The 23134-nt window shown below is 38.9% G+C and overlaps 2 protein-coding genes across 2 annotated transcripts in view; one reads left to right on the top strand and one right to left on the bottom strand.

The window, feature by feature from the left end:
* Positions 1-5373: 5373 nt before the first annotated feature.
* LOC146424912 (betaine--homocysteine S-methyltransferase 1) lies at positions 5374-22076 on the bottom strand. Its single transcript, XM_085042998.1, has 8 exons — positions 21919-22076; positions 18029-18161; positions 14055-14173; positions 11913-12104; positions 11185-11332; positions 10116-10298; positions 6256-6484; positions 5374-5767 (listed from the first exon to the last, which is right to left on the bottom strand). Exons 1-8 carry the CDS (start codon positions 21955-21957, stop codon positions 5593-5595), a joined length of 1218 nt encoding a protein of 405 aa, XP_084899124.1. The 5' UTR covers positions 21958-22076; the 3' UTR covers positions 5374-5592.
* Positions 22077-22168: 92 nt separating this feature from the next.
* Positions 22169-23134, top strand: part of DMGDH (dimethylglycine dehydrogenase) — a 42371-nt gene continuing 41405 nt past the window's right edge. The window contains exon 1 of the mRNA XM_085042996.1: positions 22169-22457. Coding sequence (XP_084899122.1) covers positions 22357-22457 — 101 coding nt within the window. The 5' untranslated portion in view covers positions 22169-22356. The remainder of the gene's footprint in view (positions 22458-23134) is intronic.

Raw genomic sequence — 23134 nt, 5'->3', positions numbered from 1 at the left:
CATTGTTATACTTTGGGCAGTTTGTAACAATTCTGTCAAGCATAAATGTAGAGCCTGAACAGATTCTTTAATTTAATTCTTTACTTTCATACTCCTGTGCAGCTGTTCTTCCACAGGCTAACATGACAAAATGGTATTTTAATTTTCTAGCCAAAGGTAACTGAACTATGGGCTGTCCTGGCCATGCTCTCACACCTTTGCAAAGTTTTATATTCCCACATGTGGGAAGAAGCTAATGGGTAAGAGTCAGGTGTATCATTATGACACACAAGGATTGCTTAATTTCTCGGCAAAACAGCTAAGTTAGTGGGCCTTTGTGCTGCTTTATCGCTGTGAACTGAATGGAGCATGTACAGCTTCAGGTCTGGAAAAAAAAACAAAACAGCAGATTGTCTTTCAGGTCAGTGGTGCAAATACTAATTATCGTTAGAGTCCTGTCTGCCTAGCAGAACCAGCAGAACCAGTCATACTAAACATAGGTGTAGCAGTATGAAAGTAGGGTGGAATGACAATGATTTGTCTGAGACAGGAACCCTCATATGCATAAAAACATTAGGAGAAGCAGTTTAAAGAATAGAGCCTCCGTTTGCTATTTAGTTTTGGGGGAGTGTCGCCAACATAACAGAGAGAAATCTTTCAAGGTCTACGCTTGCAGAGAGCAGTGGTTGTAGAGCACATGGCTCTTCATGGCTATCAGATCTAAATTCTGCCCTGTTGCGTGGTAGATGCAGGGTGGTACGTCATTTAATATTGCACACAATGCCTCTTTGCCTTTATCCTGTATCTGTTCTATGACTTTCCTGTCCTTTGTCCCATTCCCTATAATTTAAAATGCTTGTCTACATTGTATGCCATTTGATTTTTTTTAAGATAAGAGCAGACCTGGCCATTTTCAAGGGAAATCTTTGGTCCAGTCAGTCCTATAGTTGTGGAAGTAAAATAAGACTGAAATGTTGCACAATTGGAGAATTAATTAGCTTTTACAGTTCTTGTAAAGAAGACATTTCCTCGTTAAGTAGAAAATACAAGTGTAATTAATCCTGTTCTGGAGTGAAATTGAAATTATCTGCTCTTCTGGTTTCTGTCCATGTGTGCAGATCTGAGAAGCCGCTAGAGGTCCACCCCTCCCGAGTGCTGTAGCCGTGCACAGAGCCACCTGGAGGCAGCATTCGCACAGGTTGCTTCAGGCCTGTGTTTGGAAAGTAGAGTTTGCTGAGATTTCATCAAACAGAAAAAATCTAAGAAATTATACACTGGGAAGCATGATTTTTAAAGAAGTCTTTGCCTTCATAGGACACATCTCTGATTATCCATGGATCTGTAATACTGTTATGCTCCTGTGAATAGTTTTTTTTTACAAAAACCTTTGTAGGAAGAGCTGGCAGGATCTTCCAGAATACCAGCTGACATAATTGAGAACATGCAAACTTTTCTGCATGGGGCAGAAAAACACTGCTGCTTGACCTAAAGTATAATAGAGCCTTTTTATTTGTTTCTCCTTGGGTGAAAATGACCTATTTTTTTTCCTTGATTGATTGATTGACTGATTATAAATAAAAATGGATCATGGAATTTCCCTCCTGTGTTACCTTTGCCACTTTATCTCTTTCTTCAATTGCACAGAAACAATGACACGCAAATATTTGCAAAAAACTGCTACAAAACTATCTTGAACCACCCAGCAACTACCAGCAACAACTGGTAGTGCTTGTAAAGCTTAGTTTGATTGATTCATGTTTGCTGTTGCTTTGTTAATTTTAAGTCACACTTATCCCTATTCCAAACATACATTTCCCAATCTGCTTTGGAATTCACACCCTCCACTCTGATTGCATCAAGTCCTATTACCCAATTTGTTTTTCTTTTCAGATACACAGCTTTACTAGACACAGAAGATCTGAGGTGAAGTTGACCAAAGTATATGTAAACTCCAGATTCCTAACGTTGGGATGTAATGGATCGCTGTCTGTCTCAGAAGTTATACATGCAGAAGTACACACCATTGACAAAATTGAGTACCATGATTCCATAAAATTTATGCCAAATAGCATCTCTCTCGATAAAGTTGAACATAAGGAAAAAGTAGTAAAGAACTTTATAACAAAGCAAGATGCTGATATAATGTATTTTACAGTAATATTCTGCCCATCCTATTCCAATGCTGTCTATACTTAATTTAATGCAGGATTAAATTGGATTAGTTTATGTTCAATATTTTATGAAGTCAATGGATTAGAACAAGACAGATACATGAATACTGTTCTTTCAATGTTAAGATTTTTAAAATGTCACTGCACTTGACATTGCATTTGTGAATAGAGTTGAAAGATAAGGCAGAGCCACAAAGTACTTTAGGAAGCAATTTGTGGTACCTGAAGATGTCAAATTTAGGATCAATGTAGGATTCTTCAAAAACTTTCTTTTCAGAAGAACAGGGCAAAAAAAGCTATGTTTTCTACAGAAAACTGTAATTTTTGTTACTTAGTCCCAAATTTCCTTCTTTATGACACTATCCTTGCATTTCTGTGGTTTACAGATAAATCAGACCAATACCTGACCATTACTCAGCAGGTTTTTAGGCCTTTTTTTTGCATGAGGCTCTTGGAAGCTTCAGCGCTGACTAAATATGTAGCCATATTCTCACGTGTAGTGCAGATAGGTAGTGGTTTCTGAAATTTATGGTTTCTTCAAGGTTTCTCTTGTCCTGACATTCAACCTCATGAGCAAGATTTATTTTTCAGATTTCAAAAAGTCAAAGACATTGGATTCTCACTTCTTGATCTGAACTTCCAAGTGATACTGCTTCACTTCTGCTCTCAGGTTAAAAAAACAGAGAATGGAAGCTCCGGACAAAGATCTGATGGAGGTGATTTCTGGGTAAATAATTAATCAGACAGACAGAAGAATGAATGAACAGGGCCTGTTCGACTGAGAGAGAAACAAGGAATATATGTAAATCTTCAAATGTATAGCAGACTTTAGCAAAGGAAGAAATTCTTCATGTCTTCATGTCTCTAATGAGCTGTAAAGAAATAACGGATTTAAATTCCGTCAAGGAATACTCAAATTAGGAAATTCTTTTTAAGAGTGGAGTAACCAGACATGATCTTTGTGGGTCCCTTCCAACTCTGAATATTCTGTGTTTCTGTGATTGTAGACATTGAACTAATTTGACATTGGCAGGGAAGCCACATTGTTAGATTTATTTCCAAACAGGTTAAACAAGCACCTTCTCACACGAAAAAATGGTCCTTAGGGTACTAAATACCGGAGGCTAGCTTTCGAAAGCAACTTTCACTTTCTATCTAAGTTTTCAGACAGGCTCTCCAGGGAAACTTCCTAGGGAAATTTCCTAGGACTGTGCTGTCAGCCTTTCTAATTTCCTTAACAAGTCATGTAATTAACCATTAGAAACCTATGGAAATCTAACTGTTTCCTTATGCTCAAGATGTTCCACAGAACGATATGGGAATGAAAGCTTGGTTGGCTTTGCTGGTTGGTGTTTTTTTGGGTTTGGTGTTTTTTTGAGGCAGGAACTGCAGGGTTTTTTGAGGCAAGCATGTTGGATTTTTTAAGGGCAGTTGGGTGTTTTTGATGGATTGGGGCTCTTTAGTGATCAACAAAGCACCCTGAACTTGGTTTCATCCCACTGTCAAGTCCTTTATGAGCCCACCCTGTGATATTTATCAAACAGAGAATGTTTGTTTCACCTCCCTTGGGCCAGCTCTCATTTTCCATGTCTTCAAATGGCCTTTAAATATTTCTTATCATAGTGTATTAAAATTGATCCTTTTCAAACTGGGTATTTAAAATTTCAAAACCGTATCTTCATAAATACCAGGTTCTGCAGTATTCTGTGTTGTGAAGTCATTCACTTCAATACAAATTTTTGCACACTAAGACAAAAGTTTCCAAAAAATCAGCGCAGCTGTTTATATAGTTCATATATGATGGTCAAGCTGCATTCTATGCCACAAGAAGTTCCTAAAAAGGTAATGATTGTTCAAAACACTTCTTTACCAATTGTAGCCTGTATTTTAAGCCACCTAATCATGCATATGTCCTTAATGCTACATGCATTTTGGTGATGATCAAAGATCTGGCCTTCCTGTTTTACAGATTTTGCATTATTCCACTGCAGAGGAAATGTTGAGAAGCATTTAGGAAGTTAGTAAGTATATCCAGCTAGTAAGTATTATTCCTGGGGAAGGGAGGTTTGTACCTGTCTGCCCATAACAGTCTGAAAAGGACACCTAGGTTTCCCACCAAAGTGTTGCATATTTAAGTGTTTTCTGAACTGCAGAATATCAACATGAATAGAAATAAGGAAATAAGCTTATACATAAAAAGTAGTCAAACTAACACTAACTGTGAGAATGAGATTTTCATAAAGGTAGTTGCCTTAATGTAGGATGGGTGGGAATTCATTCGACAAAGAAATCTAAGTTGTGTGGTATTTCTCAAAAATAAATGATGGAAATGTGTCCTTTACAAGTTCCAAATATAGCAGTACCCTTCCTATGAAAACCCTCAACAAATAAGTGTACAAATTCCATGGGTTTTCTTAAGCGGATTGATCTATTTCCCAACAGAGTTTTTCACTTGTTACAACTAAGATTGTAGAGTGAATTAATGAGCTTTTAAAAAAGTGTCATGTAGTACTATTCTTATAAATAGGAGTTATATCTTAGAAACCTTCAGGTTTTTTTATATTTTAAGAGAACCAAGTATTTAAAATGAGATTTCCAGAATTCAGCTGCATCATTTGAAAATTAGATTTTTACTGGAGATACAATATTCTTTTTGAACTCTTATGATTTAAGGTGTGAAGATAATACAATACTATTCCATCATATTTTTAATTTATTTGCCTTTTTTTAAATTGTAAAATAATTTCTTAAGCCTTTTAGTCTCCAGAAGAGTAAATCTTGTGTACATGGTACCTTAAGACAAAAACTGAATTATCTACCTGCCATTTTTCTCTGCTAAAAGTGCTCTAAACCTCTAAACCTTTCCCCCTTCCTATAAGAAATTCCTCTAACATCTCATTTTCCTTATGTTTTGATTGCAATTATAAGATGTATTTTTCTCTTTAATTCTATTCTCTTGAATCCAAGAAAGTGACCACAAATAATTGGCAGCTTGTGTCTTCCTGTACTAGTCCTCAATAAATCTTGATCTCTAAGGAAGCTCCTACAATACCAAACTGAAAAGATACTTGGGAGTTGAAGTCCACTGATACTGTATTTATATACAGCTTTTTTCTTTTTTTGGCTCTACAGGTGAGCCAATTATTACTTTCCAGGTATTTCTGTGTCTACCCAATTAATGGCACCTAGCTAACAGAAGCTCAATTATTATGAGAATCCAAAATTACTTTCAACTGTTTATTCGCTAAATTATTTGTCCACAGAAAGACTTTATTATCAAAGTTAGACATATTTACTACATAATTATGGTCTTCCTGCATTTTGTCTCTTTCATTACATTTTAACTGATAAATCAACACATTACTCATCTTCACATATTTTCTTGCGAAGCATGAGACGGTCTGTAGTTAAATCACTGGAAGATTGACACAACTCCAGTGGATTAGACCTTCTGTTTTTGGAAGAGCTCCTTCAGCTGTTGATCAGTTGTTGCTTCTTTCTGTTGCATCAGCTCCCTGGCTCCTTTGGTCACTCCCCAGCCATCTGGCTTTGACATGGAAGGACAATATGGTCTGCCTGAAGCAGGCTTCAGATTCTCCCAGTATACTTTTCTTGCCCTAAAGAAAGAAAAGGAAATTCAGGGATTTTTCCCAGCACCTCATAGTATTGAAGGAAATGTGGTGTAAATGACAATTGCAAAGGGTTCTAACTTGCCCAGATTGACATATTTAGATACAGAAGCATGAATGAAAATATGCAATTAAATGCTACATGCTTAAAATATATTTTAGAAGTATCTTTCCATCTTTGAAAGGAATACTGTAAGCCAGCCACCATTAGGAGCTGATTTGCAATACTCTGTCAGTTTTTCCTTTTCATTTTCATGAAATACATTCACAGGATCTTCTCTACTTCTCCTTCACCCCTTTCCCTGCTTCTAGATCAGATTTAATTCTTTGAAATTATTAAATATAAAACATATAATTCTAAAAATAGAATGTTTACAGTGATATTTAGATGCCCATGTTAGCTAAGCCAGTGTGCTGTGTGGAGCAATGCAAGCCTTTGGAAAAGGTATGTTGGTTTCCAGGTCAGTCATACTTACCTTGCTCTGACCCAGGGTTTGGTATGCATGCTCAGGTTATCACCCCAGCTACCATGTTTCTCAGAAGCTTCTGGCAAAAACCCTCTTTCAGGAGCTAACTCCTCAGCTATTGCTCGGATATGATACGGCTCAAATCCACAGCAGCCTCCAATGAAACGAACTCCTAAGTCATAGGCCTTTCTTGCATATTTTTGAATGTCCCATCTGGTTGCAATTCTTGGCTCCAGACCTGCCAAAGACATTCATATCCTAAGTTTCCACCAGGGTCCATTCAATTTCTATCAATTTTTTGGTAAGAAATCATGTTGTTAAAACACTTGCACACTGTTTGCAAAAGTGGTTGTAGATGTAGATGTGCATGTTTGAACTGTCAGACCTAGAATCAGTGATTAACTTTCAGAAGGCTAGCTTTCAAATTCTGCAGTGCTCTGCTGACCTGTGCTTGCAAGAATTTTTGGCCTTGCAAAACAGCACCTAGTATCTTCTGAGGCTGATCACATGCTTTCCATTCTGCCAGAGCTCTTAGCTGAAGTATTGGAATACTTGCTATGTTATGGCATGTTATATATCCTAACAATCAATACCCAGAAAATCTGATTTACCACATACTAATCTGTGAAAGGAGAAGGTATCAGCCTACAAGCATAGGAATAATCCTGCTCATTATTCCTCAGAAATGCTTATGACACATTTTTCCATGATCAGATACTAGCAGCTAGTTGTTTCAGCTGTGATCTGTAGCTATTTCTTAGCCCATCCCTTTGCTATAATTCCAGCTATGAGCAGCTTGCTGCCTCAAACCACTTTATTCCTTGCGGAGAGTTCTGTGTGTGAGTAAGTTAGGATGCAATCTTTATTTTGAACCCTCCCCTCTGTTGCAGGTTGTGTTGAGCATTGTGATGGAATAACAAGAGCTGAGAGAGTAGATTTGTGGAAGGAAAGGAGTAGAAAGTGAAAAGAGCAAAGAAGATCACACCTCAAAGAGCAGGAGGCACAAGAGTAGCATAACAGGGAAAAAAACCACAGGGACGGAAGAAGAAAGTTTAAGAAATAAAAATACAGGAATATAAGAATGAAAATCTTCCCACTTCTTAATGCACATGCACATCTGCAGGACATGCACTAGCATGGCTATCCAGGCAAGTACAGCATCATGTCTGTGCACTGAAGTCTCTGCTGGGCAAAGAAGCTGTGGTTGAGGTAATAAGGCTCTAGCAACATGTAAGAGAGGTAGGATTCTTCCACCTATGCCCTTTTCCAAAAACACCTAACATGCAAGATGTTGATACAAAGCAGATATACTCAAAGTCCATTGTGTAACTAAGAAACTGGTTCAAATATTTAAAAGGAGAAAGAAGACAATTAAATATTCTTAACAGAAAATTATTAGTCTCAGAGGGAAAGACAGGACAAAGGAAAAGTAGGTGGTCTAATATTGCATGGAAAACTTAGATTAAGCATCTTAGAGAGCTGTTCAAATAAAAACAAGCTTTTGTACAGTGCTGCAGAAAGCAGAAAGCTTCAGGAGCACAAACCCTTCTTTCCCTTTTTTCTTTTATCATTAAAAAGCTAATGTAAAATTTATACAAATGGTCAATGTAAGAATGCATCACTGTGCACTCATCTTATACCTGTATAAGCAACAAAACTTCAGGGGAACAGGATTGTTTCCCTGTTTTCTCCACCAACCCATCACAGTCCACATGACCTGATGAGATGAATTTATCTTATGGCAGATTCAGTGGCTAAGCCACTATCTATCATATTTGAAAACTTTTGACAGTTCAATGAAGTTTACAGCGACTGGAGAAGGCGAAATACAACCTCTACTTTTAAAGAGGAAAACCCAGAGAAATACAGACCAGTCAGTCTTAGAACGCCCAGCAAAACCATGGATCAAATCCCCTGGAAACTATGCTAAGGCACATGGAAAATAAAGATGTGATTGGTGGCAGCCATCATGGCTTTTCTGAGGGCAAATCATGCCTACAAATTTGGTGGTCTTCTATGATGGGGTTACAGCACTGGTGGAGAAGGGAAGAGCAACTCATATCACCTTCCTGGACATTGCAAAGCTTTTGATATTGTCCCCCACAACATCCTTGTCTCTAAAGTGGAGAGACACCTTCCCAAAACTGACTAACATTTTATTTTTCATGTCTGTTGATGCAATACTTTTCTTGGCTTTATTCAGAATTAAATATCTCTAACATAACAGTTTTTGATGAGAAAAATTGTAACCTGCTCCTAGATTTACCACCTCTATATATCTACTCTTGAGATAATTGGGCATGTTTTCGGTGACCAGGACATTTCTTTCTAAAACATTGTTCCTCTTTAACTGGTGAAAATTTCAGAAAAATTGCAGTAACACAAAAGACGAAACATAGAAAAATGGAAAAAGTTCTACAGAAAAATAAATAATTCTGGCATCTAGATGCTGGAGTTTGCCAATACAACATAGCTAATGCATTCCTAGAAACTCAGATCTTGTTGGCCTGTACTGAGTTTATATATTCTTCAGATACCGAAATATCTCTTTGTCGTTGCCTCCATGAAAACCAGGCAATTTCGTCAGTTTAACAATGATTTATCAAACTGCTTATCTGCTGTCAAGCAATCAGTTGCTACTTCTGGGTTTTGAAAACATTCACAGAGTCAGTCTTCACCAATAAATTATTCATGGAAGTTCTGAATGCTGAGATCTCATACAGATTGCTTATAGCACACAAGGCAAGAACCACAGCACGAATCCTTCCATTCACTTGATTGCTTACGGCATCTGTTTGACTTTTTATTTTTTTGGTTTGCAAAACAAAGGAGCTATATGAAGGAATGAATAGGATAAATGAGTTCCTAACACTTTTAAACATCTTAAATATTTTCAGGACTCAGACGTGTTATTACCATTTAATGAATGCCTCAGTCTTATGCTTTATTCTCTTTCCTTCATTTATGTAAAGAGAAGAATTTAAAGAAAAACAACAAGCTTCCTGAAAATCACGTCTACATCCAATTTTTTTGCTGCAAATTCAACATGTGAATGTTTTAATACCATTGCGTCTATCTTGAAAAGAAGGGTGTATGGTATCTGAAAATGAAAGAATTTTCTAATCAACCTTAAAATGTTTAAGCTGCTTTTGTCCTTATGTTAAAGGGATCCTTTACATCTCATGTGAAATTAAGTCCTAAATACACAAGCCTTATATACACATTTAATGGCTGAATCTTTCAGTTTCTGTACTATCTCTCCTGAGCATACATGTGATGGACTTCTCCAAACTGCTAATTTGTTAGCAACGTTAAAGTCTCCTTTCTGGTTTCTCTCTAATCTCATTTACATTAGACAGTCAGGCTTACAAGACTGAACTATTATGAGTGCAATAATAATGCTCCTGTATCCATTATAATGCATTGTACATTAAATCCCTACACAGGTAAACATAGGCCTTTTGGGATAGATGTCACAACCCAGAATAATGGGGGGTTTTAAGTACATTTGCTGCTATTCTTTGGACTACTTATAGCTGTCCTGAGCAAGGTTCCATCGCACGAGGAAGAACATTTTCAAACTGAATTTAGATTGTGCCATTTAAACAGTTTTCATCATAATTACACATTGAGTCATACGTTGTGATACTACGGAAGTATTCTCTCTATGTAGATGATCTTTACTCCAATATTACATTTTAATCTGTCTGGAAAACACCAGACAGGATAACTAGGACTCATCATATTGAATAAAAGGACACTTTGCAACTTCAGCTTTACTAAAAGATGGGGGGAATAAAAGCCAGGAACAATCAATAAAACAAAACCAACTATAATGACCACCAACAACAAAGATATTATTGTCTTACCAAAAGGAAATTCTGGAAGATCAATAAACCCCTGCTTTCCACAATCAGGTGTGTGGAAAGCAAGTGGCTGGGACAGCAGGTGGGCTTTCAGTTTAGCAGCCTGCAAGCCCTCTTTCATCAGCTTCACAGTTTCAAGGCAAGTTTCTGCATCAAAATGGCAGTTGACTCCAACTATAGAAGCACCTAAGAGGAGGAAAATAACTTCAAGTCATGACCCTGCATGAAGTAGGAGATGAAAGTTCTTAGCCACAGCACTGTAGAACCAGTGCAGTCCATCTTTACGTCAGTGTTATGAAAACAAGGCAGCTGTGCCAGGGCCAGGCACAACTCTCCTAAGGCTGATCACTCCACTTACACCTCAGCTGCACTCCTCTTTACCTTCCTAATGATGAATCACATCTTCTACCCTCTTACAGATATATTTTTCTTACCAGTGCTTAATCACTGAAGTCTGATTATGTAGAGCCACACAGGCAAATAGCTAGCAGATTCCTAACACAAGTTCTACCTTTGGATTTCAACCGTAACTTGAAAGGAAAAGAGCACTTCAGAACAGATATGTAAACCCATGTATCTTCATGCATCATGCCCCTGTCTAACTTTTTCTGTCCTTCCACTTGTCCTGTAGAAAAAAGTCTTTGATTGGCAAAATCAATGTTTTCATCCTCTTAATTCTTTCATTCTGGGCTTGAACTGTGTGCAAAAACAACACTTCAAAAAACATAAGCAGAGAATCAAAGGTAGCTTTGTGCTTGTGATTCTAGAATTTGGGGATGGGTCTTGGGAAATTGGAGTAGGTTTAGGATTTTGCTGTATTTGGTATCAGTTGTCTGTGGCTATTGCTCCCAGCCATTGCATACTGCTTATCAAGGATTTAATAGCTGTATTTCCATATGTTTTTACAAGATTGTTCAAGTGAAATACATATAAAAACTTTTCTACAGAGTCAAAACTTTTATCAGATATAACTGGGGAGCTACCTACTTGAGAGACACATCTATTTTTTTCAAAAATTAAGGACTTTACTTTGTTCCATAATTTTAAAGGGCCCATTAAAACAAATTCTTACCAGCCTTTACCAGCTGGACAGCACATTCTCCAGGGGACACTCCATGCATGTCTCCTTCTGGACCAATGCACATCGTAGCTGCCACTGGCTTTCCAGATTCTTTTAGAACTTCGACTGCCCATACAGCCTCTTCAACATGTTCAAAATACTGAAAGAAATTAAAACTAGGCTACTTTTGTTTCTTGGCAATGAAATATAAACATATTAATCCAGACCCCAAATTCACCATCCTTACAATGATTTGATTCTTTTCTGATTTATACTAACAGAATTCAATTGAGTTTACTGGACACACAGTTAAAAAAAGATTTTTAAAAGAGAGTAAAAATAAATTAAAAATAACGATACTTTTGTTTCAGAATAAGAATGCCCATATGGGAGGTTAACTAAGGATTAACCCAAGAACTACTGTCATCTAGGAAAGTCATCTTAGGTTGCTTTCCATGTATGGGAAGAAATAGGGATTAGTCAAGATGCCATGAACATTTCCTCTTTGTGTCAGTACAGAATTTTACTTACTGAGGTAGAAATTTAGGTTTCAAGGTTCCTATTCTAGAGCACCTGCAGATGTTGGTATGCATTTAGAAAAATATCAAATACTACTGGGATAAAAGCAAAGCAGAAAATTTTAAATGAGGTAGCACTGTGTAGTCCCTAAAGTAGACTAGGCATATTAAAAGTTAACACTGTGCCAGTTGAAGGCATTTAATTTTTTTTTACAGATTTACCTCTGCAATTAGGAAGTCCACATTCTTCTTCATAAAGACATCCAGTTGCTTTCGAAAGACTGCTTTAACCTCTGTTTTATCCTTGCAGCTTAAGTAAGATGGTGTTTGACTGACTCCTCCAGCCACTAAAGCATCACCTTCCTCAGCCACTTCTCTTGCAATGTCACAAGCAGCTTCATTCACTTTTTGGCACTGTGCAAATATAGATTCTGTTAGTTTTATCAGATCAGAGGTATGCATATAATTTCAGAGCACTAGAAGGACAAAATTAGTTGAAAGTCATAATGGCTTTCTCATATTTTTTTAAAATGCAAGTGTTTTTTCAAGTAATATTGTTTAAGAAGATTCTTTTAAACAATAACAAACATTAGGAAACTAAATTCTTGCCTCCTCTAACTCATCATACTATCAAATACTACAAAATACATTACCTTTAATAGATCTTACACAAATAGCCTGTAAAAATGAAGTATTTTGTGTGAAGTGGAATTTTCTTTGCCTCTTAGAAAATTAGTTGTTTACCTCTAAGCATATGCTTTCACTCTGAAATTTTTGGATGGAAAACAAAATATACAGGCATTTCAACTTATTTTTTTAAATGTTTTTTAGTGTTCTGGTAATTAAAAAATACCCAGATATAATATTCATACAGGGTTAAGATATTTAACAAGAGAAATATTAATTAAGTGATGTTAAAGTTACCAGCTTAAATAAAGGGAAAACTATTATTAATTAATTACCTAGACTGAAAGTCAGATTCCCTCCATATCTAAACTGGGATGACCAGAACAGCTTTGGAAAAAGAGGTTAAACCGGGGAAAAAAGTTTGGGGGAAAGAATAATTATTTGGGGTAGATAACTGATTATAGCAGGTTTCTCTGCTGTCCATGGACTATTTAGAATCTACATAGTTTTCTCTCAGCTGAAAGTTTACATGGCTGCCTCAAAAGACCCAGCTGATTTTTAAGGCTGCTGCTGACAGATTGTTTTGCATTTGCACTTGTGCTCAGGTACATGTTTGGGGACTCTGAGAGGTAGAACCATAAATGAGTTAAATCCTGGAGGAATCTGGTTCTAGAACTGGCAGGAGGCTAATTTTGATGCAATGCATTCCCAATACCAGGTGATCTCCAGCCTTTGTTATTTTGCATGTCAGCAAATATTGAAGTATGGCTTGTTCCAGAGGTACTGTGTTTCTGGGACTATCACTTCAGACATTTCAGTATTGTATCTATTGAATGTAAATGTACAGCATTTCAAATAAATTTGGTTACATGACATTATGGTACGACCTCAATTAAACCTCAAGGTTTTCCCCAGTGTCCAGATTGTTCTAATTTCTGACTGAGGATATCTTCACAGATACAGATAGTCCTTCCTCCCTGAGCCTTGAAGAATTTTCTCTGATTTGTAGACAATAACGTGTACAGAAGGACCAAAGGAACAGGATCAGAGAAACAACTCAATGCCAAACTTCTAGTCTCAAAGGAGCTATATAGAAAAGCTTGGCCAGGAATTCCACTGGACCTTGGACCTGCATCTAGGAAACACACCCAGCATCTTATTATTCCTTTGTGTAGGGGGTAAGAAAACATCAACATGGTACTTCTGTTGATGTAACAGACTACCTTTACACAGGAGAAGGGGAATATTGACTACAGTGTATAGCTTGGATTCTTTTAGTTTCTACTTAATGAAGATATGGTTCCAAAAAACATTTTATTCTCATTAGCCACTCATTATTCTCTAAGATTCTTCACCATTTTTGCAGTTGAGTAATTTTGCTGGATGTTAAAGCATTTCTGTTTTTTCACTGGTTTTGCTCTCTGTGCACTTAGTCTCCCTATAGTCTTTGTATCAAAACTCCAGTAAATCCACCTCCTCAGATAGGAAAAAATACAATGTGGGCATTCTCTTTCCTCCCTTGATCTGTTTTGTGTTTGCTTTTCGGTTTAGTTTAGTTTGAGTTCTTTTGTCACATCACCTTGCCCTTCTTGCTATTCCAAACTCTGAAATTGCATCACCTCATCTCTGGTCCTCAAATATAGCCAATACTGTTATGACAAACTTGATAATCTCGTTGCCAAACCTTCTGAAATTATTCAACTTATTTCATTTCTCCATCAAAACTGTTTTACTCACACTTATTTTCTCAGCTACATAATTGCCCCTGTTCTCTAGTTTGTCCTCACTGGCATAAAAGGTGAAGGTCTGCAGGACATTGGATCCAGCTCTGAGGAATTCTCGGTGAAGCTGACGAACTGCAAATTAAAAGACCAAGTTATGACCCCAAATCCAATGTTTACTGACGCAATGTTACTGTAAAATAAGACATATTGTGTTTACTAGAAGAGCCATTATGAGAAATTAGAAGCAGTACCCCAGTCTGCATAGAATTTCTTTCTTCTCACTCTCAAAACATTAGGTAGTAAACTTTCTCCTTATTTCTTCTCTGCTAAGAATGACTCAAGATTTCCATTTAGTATATCTCCAGATTCAGTTTTGCCTGCCACCTTCCCTATCTTCTATTTTTCACAGTCCTTCAGACCTCCCAGATATAGAGCTGCATAGTGATTTAGATAGGGATAGCAGATATCAGACAAAAGGACATTAAAGGATAACAAGAAATACCAGCAAAATAGTCTTCAAATGAAAACGCTGCTTTCTCTTAGCTTCTAGACTATGAAGAAGATAACAGAAGAAAGTATCATGGCAACAAATTACGGGACAAGATGATGTTTATATGGAAGAACACATTGTTTCCTTACCTCCTCTAGTTTGCATTTTTGAGTTTTCTCACCCAACAAAACTCTAAAAGACTCTAGTCAGCCAAAACAAAAGCTGTTTTGCTAAATACACCTCTAATGAACTGATGTGTTGCTCCAGAAAAGTGATTCACAACACAGCGTTAATTCTTCCCATATGTCTGCACATGATGATTTTACTACATAGACAACACTCCTTTTAAAGGAAAGATTACTATTACTTTTAATGAACAAATTTCCTACATTAGGGCTTTGGGAAAAGGCTTTGTAATGGTAGTTGTGCCTTTCTGGCTGTAAGTAATACACTGCAATCACCACGGCAGGAACAGGACAGGAACTGATTTTGGATACATTTTGATGAGGAATTTCTTTTATATATATACCCACAGAATAATAATTACCATAATTTCTAGAATGCTACTGATGATGTAAAACAGGTTTAAATGCTCAACAGCTTGTAGCAAATACAGGACTAATTTATTCCCTACATACTATACACAAGAGACTTACTACGTACACACACAAGAACACTGCAGTTTCTGTGGCAGATGTTTAAAGAAGTTTTCCTGAAGTCCTAGTTTAACACAACTCATTGTCTACAGGCACAGTTTGTGTCACTAAGAAAATGTGCAGGTTTGTAATGAGAATCAAATTACCTTATGTTGCAACAAACACAGCTTTCTAGACCAGATGCTCAAACAGCATTTGGTGTTGCTAGAATCAACCTGCAAACATGCAAGCATGTCTGCTTGCAATGAAAAATCAGTGTAGTATCCCTTGCTTTTTTCCATCGGTACAGTATTTAATTTCCCATTGCAGCCTTGGGTAACTACACTCTGATTCAACACAGTGCTTCTTTTACCAGCTTCTTTTCACAAAATTTTTTTCCAGGAACATAGGTTATATTAGAACTACAGATCAAAAAGTCCCTGGAATCTGCCTAAACTCCTGGGATCAAATTTCATACTTAAATCTTTGTGAAGAGACAAAAATTTGTAGTGTGGGGGGTATTCTTTTTCCTACATCATAACAAAAGGCTACTAGTCCCAAAAAAAGGTCTATTTCTGTATGTTTTCTCCAGTGTTGTGCAATTTTTTAAATCCTCCTGAATGAGGAAGCATTGATGAAAAATGATCAGGAAATAAGAAAAGGAAAAAAAAAAATCAACAAATATCTTCACAAATGCTGTATGACATTTCCATAGTAAACAATTCCTAGAAGAATGCCTGGGATTTGTGTGAATAAGGATGGTGATGTAAGTAGGCAAATGACACAAAATCTAACATGTATGATTAAGGAACTTCATACCCCAAAATACCAGGTATGTAAATAGGAGACTCTTGAATGGGTTATACTTTGAGGGAAACAACAGTTTGTAAGTATCAGCCTGAATCTCATTTAACCTCAGGCAAATAGGTTTTGCCAGTAGAATACACTGTTGTTATTATCACACCCACAGCACTACACACTATCAAAAACCCAAACCACTCTATCATCTGCTTGCGTGGCTTCCAGTACGTTACTGAAACTGTGTTCTCCAGAATTTGAGAAATGTGGATAATGGTCATTTATGAGCTTAACCATTATTAATAATTTGACACATTTTAGGAGTCAGGTGTGTTAACACTGATTTTTCATTTCAAGCCGCCATGAGCTGGACATTTCGTAAAAGACACAGACATAAGGTATAAGGAGATAGGGGCAATAAGCACCCATGCATATGGCTCACTACAGAGCAATACCTGATCTGCCTCAGAAGAAATTTTCAGATCTCCTAATTTCTACAATTATCAGCCTGCCAAACCTCCTCTTTTGTAATACAGTTAATGACCTGAAACTCACTTCTTTTTTTCTCTTTTATTCCTTGCTGCCTTCTCAGAACTTCCTTCCTTTTCCTTTTCTGATAAAGACAAGAAGCTCTGGTAGTTGTATGGTTTTTACACCCACTGGCTAAGCCAGTTGCTCCTTGTGTTCTTTTACATCGTGCTTTCAAAGCCACATGCTCCTTGAGCAAGCAGTAATGGAGGGGAAGCAGCCCCACTACACAAAAAAAAAAAAAAAAGATTAACACATTTGGCCTGCAGGGTGTATTTATAAATAGCCTGTAAGAGATGTGCAGAGAGTTAAGGGCTTTCGAGGTACAAAAAAACAAGCAAAGGGGTGATAAAGACCATGGGACAAGTCCTATGAGTTGTAAGATGGAACATGCAGGGGTAGACAAAGGTAGATGTGGAGAAATACAGAGAGGTGATGAAATGTCTGTATGGGAGATAAGAGTCAGAAAATTAGGTTATCAGTCTGTAAATCTTTGCTGGGGCACTGCATTATCTAAAGCTGCCCATAACCCTAAATTAGGCATGCTATACATAAGTGACATTTGAAGGCTGAGAAAGATTAGGCTGAATAAATATATAAAGTGTACAAAGTGATGTAACAGAGAGAGCTAAGATATCTCTCCTTCCCCTCCTCTTCCTTCTTCTCCTGTATAGAAGAAAAAGACTAATTTGGAAGGGCAAACACTTAGAACAAAGAATTATTTTTCCCCAGGATATTCTGAATTGGTTTGTGGGATTAACTGCACATCATACTACCAGGGCAAATGCTTTCTTGTAATGAAGCATACATAAACAGATAATACCATCTTCTTCTGCACTATTTATGCTAAACCCTCTAATCTTTACACTGGAATGCATAGAATGGTTGGTCATTTTTTTCTCTGTCCACTTTAAGAGAGTTACTCCTTTAAATGTTTATTGTAATTTTTAGGTTTTTATCAGGTTTATCATTTCCCATTTTACAGTGAAGCCAGAAACATTAAATACTCCTATTACAATATTTATTACAAAGTACCATTTCTCTGAAAGAATAAATTTTTAAAAATCTATTCTAGTTTATAAATATAAATTAATTACTACAACAAAACAAAACAGATACTTGACTGCAAATTATTCTCCATGAGATGGTTTAAATGACAAGCTTTAAATGATCAGCTCAAGGACAGATTGGACAAATCCATGAGTGAGAAATAACTGAATGTTATTAAACACAAACATAACCACATCTGCATCAAAACCTCCCTGGGATGCAAATTACTGAAGACTGGGAGAGCATTCTGAAGAGGTATCACTAGATGTTTGCACGATTCATATTCTTACCCAGCCAACTTCTGTTGGCCAGTGTTAAAGCAAATAAAAGTGGTAAGCCGTGCACTTTTCAGGCTGTTCTTTATGTAATTCTACAGTGTCAAGGAACACTTGTATTTAAAAACTTATTACAAGTTCCCATGTACTTATTATTTAGCCAACCATGTTTACATTCATGACAGGGATACTATTTCCCAGTAAAACTGACCTGCTTCTGGATGTTCTACAGTTGCTTCAGGAGTCCAAGGCCCCGCTTTTACATATCCCCTCTTTTCAAGAGCAAAGACAAATCCTCCATCTCCAATCACAATTTCCCCAGCATCCAAGCGTTCTAGAATACCCTGGAGAAAGCAGGAGGGCAGGTTAACAAGTACAATTCTTCAGTTTGGTGGCCTTCCTTGGGCTTTGTTCCTGTATTTGCAAGGCAGACAAAAATATTTCTGAGCTGCTAGAAATACTTTTACCGTAATAGAAAGTAATATATTTCCTTCTTGAAATTCTATTTAAAGAATGGTAGATGTGCTCTTTTGCAGCATAAGGCTTTAATATGTACACAAGACCTCTCACTATGGCCAATCACAAACCGATTGTGACAATTTATTTTGTGTTCCAGAGATATGATTCCCAGAACTGTTAAGTCAATGGTCCAAATCAACTCTTATGAAAGCAATATACCATCTCAAATTCTCCTGTAAAATACATGAGAAACTTACTAAAATGAAAAATTAATACCACTGATCTCTTTATTAGCTCATCTGCTCTTTATCTTCCAATGCCACCTTGACAGAGCCTTACCACAAGTAGCTTGTGACACCACATGGTACAACCGGCATAACAGAAAAGCAAGCCTACTACAGTTTGCTATGAAACAAGACGCATCTCAGAAAGCTGACTTGCAGTTTCTGACAGTCTTTTCACAGGCCTGGGTTTGCTTATCCAGATTTACAAAATGGAAGAAAATCCTGTTTGTTTTGCACAAAGAAAATGTTTTAGAGTGCCAAGTTAGATAATTTTGAGCACCCTGTGATTAACCTTGACTCTGTCTTGAGCTCCACACTCACACAAGTGGCAATTTTTTTTTTTAACTGAAAAACATGAGAACGTATATTGGTTTCTCCAAAAATTCATTTTTCTTCCTTTCATTGCTTTGTTGACTTGTTCAAAATTTTTAAAGAGCACGATGCTATTAGAGTAGGATTAATTTCCACTATTGGATAGCAACCATAGTTCTATTTATATTATAAAGTGGTTAAATGAAGACTACATATACAAAGGTAGTGGGCTCAGGATAAGAATTAATCAAAGGCATTTCCGTCTAGTTTTCTTGATGGCACTGGTATTTCAATAGGAGAAGTTTGAGGGAATAGGAAAAAGGAAAGCTTTATGGACATAGAGTTGAGTGTGGTTTTCATGCTGAGTGGAAAGTTTTTTAACAATTACCCTTCAAACTTCAGTAATTATCTTTCTTAATAATTTTCTTTTCATTAATACAATTATCTCATGCCATATGTCCAGCAAAGACAAACACTTCTGACACTTCAGCACTGCCCGTTAGGCAGAATAAGAGCATACCTTTACAACAGTAAGGAGTACTGTGCCAGCTGTGCCAGTTTCAGTACCAAGCACAGCAGTGTAAGGCTCCTTGGAGGCTACAAAGCCTGGCTGAGAGCATCACCTACTTTGGCTGAGGCACTGACACTGCAGCAAGATGGCAGGATTTGTCTGTAAATGCCGCTGTGCAGAGCTTTGCCAAGTGCTGGCCTGCAAATCTCTGCATCACATTCCATCGCATGCTGTGGACTTGGGAAAATACTGACCCGATTAACTTTAAAACCTTAACGAACTGTGCAAGTTTTTTTTTTTTTGTTTCCACAGAACCAGGGAAAAACAATTTTAGTGTGAATGCCAAGAGCTTTTGTAAAGATTTTGCTTGCAATAAATTAAGTTTCATTTGTAACAGAATGACTCAAATGGGGCCAGAGAAAATTGCACTGGTTGACTCCCTGCTTTCTCTGCCTGCCAAAGAATCTTTTGTAGATGAAGCCTGCTTCAGAAATTTAATATGCAGATGAAAAAAACCAGCTTTAACATACAGGCAGCCCCAGTTGTTGCTTGTTAACTGAACACTAAGTAATAGACACAAAGTTGATATCATATATAGATATTATATTTATTATTATATTATGTATGTATTTAAACGTACTACACCAGATTTTTTTCTCTTAACAAGTCACTTCTAGGATTTAACAACAGTTTTCCTTCACATTCTATTGTTTTTAAAGTGCTTTTTAGTATAGTCTTCACTTTTGACATACAGAAGCAACATAAGCCATGTTTGAATATGGCATGGCACCTTAATATATTGTGATATATTACACCTAGCATCAGGGTATCTAATGGCAGGAGAGATAAAACACAAAATACTTAATAAAAACTTAGTTTCACAGTTCATACTGGGTTCAAATACAAATAACATTTTGCAAACTTTATTATGGGTCTGATATCTTCCCTTCGCACCATTTAAACTTTATATACTGCGCAAAATACCACTGATTTTTAACAAGCATATAGCTAACTGAAGTTCAGCATCAATATTGTTTTGTTCAGAGGCCCACATTTGTGTGCTCACGTCTAATCCAGATCAAAATTGTACTGTCAGGTGATCTGGTAGGAGACAAATCTGGTTTCAATTACAAGAAACAGTATATGTAAAAAGCTATCCAAGGCTTTTTTGAGCCATCTTTTTGCTGCTTTACTTCTGCTACTATGAAGAAAGTTGCACCACATGGTCCATACATGTGTCCATGGAAAGCATGAGTTCAAATGTCTCTATGAAGATATTCCTTCTACCATCTTAAGGAGTGCAACTGTGTAAATGAAATGATCTATCTACAACCTACCTTTTCATCTGTGGAGAGAAAATAAAACAACTATTCAGATGTCAAGCCCTCAAGAGAAGTCCCTTGCTTGTAGGGGGAATTTAGGAGAGTTTTCTTCTGCTAGGTTTTGAAATTAGGTGGTATACGCCAAAACATAAAAAGCATAAAAAATACCCCTCACCTTCTTCCTTTATAATCAATCTACCTGAAAGACCTAGAACTTATAGACTTCTTCCCATATCTTTCTGCTCTTTTGCTCCAGACTTAAACATTACACAGAAAAATTAATAAAACCTGTTCTGAGTAAGACATGCCCTATTATTGGCAATAGCGTCCTTCTGAATAAGATGGAATATGTGATTCTGCTGACCTTCTCATGCAGCAGTGCAAGTTACTGGATCTGGTATATGTCATAGAGTTTTACTTGGATATTGCTTATACCTTTGCCTTGATGGCCTGAATGGCTGATGCCTGGGTAACTTTTTTCTGGCTTATTTCTTTAGCTAAATGGGAGAGCAATGGGGATACAAACATACGAGTCTGGGTTGATATTACAAACACCATTGATATCCAGTCGTATTAATCAAGGGGTGAGAAATCTGGAACTTTTAAATAAAGTGGGCAGGAGTGCTGGAGACAGAAATCTCATCCAATGACAATCTATCTTTAAAATATCTACAATTTTAATTTGCAGTCTGTTTCAAGTCCTGATAATTTGTGTATCAAATAATATTAAGCTAAATCGTTTAGTACTCTGGTGCCTTCACTCTATGTGTTCAGAGAAACAAAGATTCTCCGGGCTGTGACTCCGTTAAGATCGATCTAATTTATCTGTCTCATAGTGATGTCCAAGTATCTTAAGCGGCTCGATGTTGAACAGGTACAATTACTATTATGGCTTTATTTTAGATTTTCACAAGATCACCTTACCTGCAGAAACATCGAGTACCTTAGAGGGAGGTTAACAGACGCGAGCCGCGGGTCGCGCCAGTCAAAGAGCAGCTCGCCTGGAGCGCCCGGGGACAGGACTCCGCGGAGGCGAGAGAGGTGGCCAGGAGCTCTGCCCTGTGCCAGGCTCCCGGCGCGGGGGCTGCTGCCCCACTCTGCCCTGTCCCGCTGAGGCAGCGGGCGGCGGAAGGGATCCCGACGGGGGCACGGCTCCCGTGCCCATGGGGAGCAGCGGCCGGGGCTGCGCGAGGGAGGGAGCCGGGAGATTTACCCTTTTGCCCTGTTTCGCGGTCTTCGTGATCGGCAGCATCTTCCTCGCCCAGAGACGCTGGCTGCCTCACTATCCCCCGACGGCTCGGCGCGCAGCTCCGGGCGGCAGGCGCTCCGGCCGCAGGTTTATAGCCCCAGGAGGAGGCGGGACGCTGTGGGCAGCGCTGCGGGCGGCACCCCCGCCCGGCCCGGCCCCTGACCCCGCGGGGCGCCCTGGCTCGGCCGGCGCTGCCCGCCGCCCGCCGGCCCCGGCCGGTTCGCGGTCCGGAGGAGACCGGTTGCCTCCCCGGCTTCCCCCTGGGCCAAGGGGCGGTCCGGCGCCCTCCTCCGGGAGGGCCGGGCTCGGCGGGCAGGCACGGGACGGGACGGGACGGGACGGCGCGGGACGCGCGGAGAGCGGCGCGGGGCCAGCGTTCTGCATCCCTGCTGCGTGTGCGGGATGAGCGCGGTGCTGCGGGGAGCCCTGCGGCGGCTGCGGCCCCCGCGCCCGCCCGGGCCCCTCGGCGCGGCTGCCCTGCGGCCCCTCGGCGCCCGGGGGCGGTGAGTGCGGGCCGGGCCGGGCCGGGTGGGTGCGGGCACAGGGGCCGGGCGCGGGCGCGGCCGTTCGCGCGTGGCTCCGCGCCGCCCGAAGGCGCGGACCCTGGGCTGGCGCTGTCGGGGATGCGCAGGAAAGGCGCTGGTGACAGAAGCCAGCTCCGGCTGCCGTCCTGTGGCGCTCCAGCAGCGGCCGGCCGGGACACCTGTGACCGGGAGCTGCCTCTCTCTGCGCCTCGCGTTGTTGCGCCAAACCCGGAGCCAGACCGGCGTGCGTTGCTGACCTGGTGCGGTAGAGAGGCCCTTCTGTTGTTTTCTGGGCCATACCGATGAGCAAATAATGACCGGTATTAACTGGCACGATCGAACATCTGTGTGAACTGTGTAGTTCACCGGGAGGGTGCACCCCGGATTCTTGCCAGGCTCCTGGCCAAAGATTTACAAAAAGCTAAAAGGCAGGTGAGCAAATACCGAATCCACAGAAGAATGAGAAAAGTCTCTGTGCTTGACCTTGATTACCACATGCCTCAAAATTCAGTAGAGGAGCTGGTGCAAGTGTCGCACATCTGGCTGTCTAACAGCTTATTGTTAACTTGCCAAAATTAATATGTAATCAGAAAAAAGAACACGTGCAAGTGCGTGGTGCACCAAATACAGGAAACCTGTGGTGTCCTGTGCTCCCA

This window comes from Lichenostomus cassidix, chromosome Z (genome assembly GCF_008360975.1).
Source record: "Lichenostomus cassidix isolate B80296 chromosome Z, HeHo_3.0, whole genome shotgun sequence".
NCBI lineage: Eukaryota > Metazoa > Chordata > Aves > Passeriformes > Meliphagidae > Lichenostomus > Lichenostomus cassidix.
Note: the sequence above shows the minus strand (reverse complement) of the source record. Positions and strands in the feature narration are given on the sequence as shown.

Bases quoted from the DNA above. Each gene is read 5' to 3' on its own strand.
- LOC146424912 (XM_085042998.1), bottom strand. From the start codon at position 21,957: ATGCTGCCGATCACGAAGACCGCGAAACAGGGCAAAAGG. The intron at 18,162-21,918 runs GTAAATCTCCCG...TGCTTTCTCCAG, and splicing joins CCGCGAAACAGGGCAAAAGG to GGTATTCTAGAACGCTTGGA. The intron at 6,485-10,115 runs GTAAGACAATAA...TGTCTTTGGCAG, and splicing joins TCTTCCAGAATTTCCTTTTG to GTCTGGAGCCAAGAATTGCA.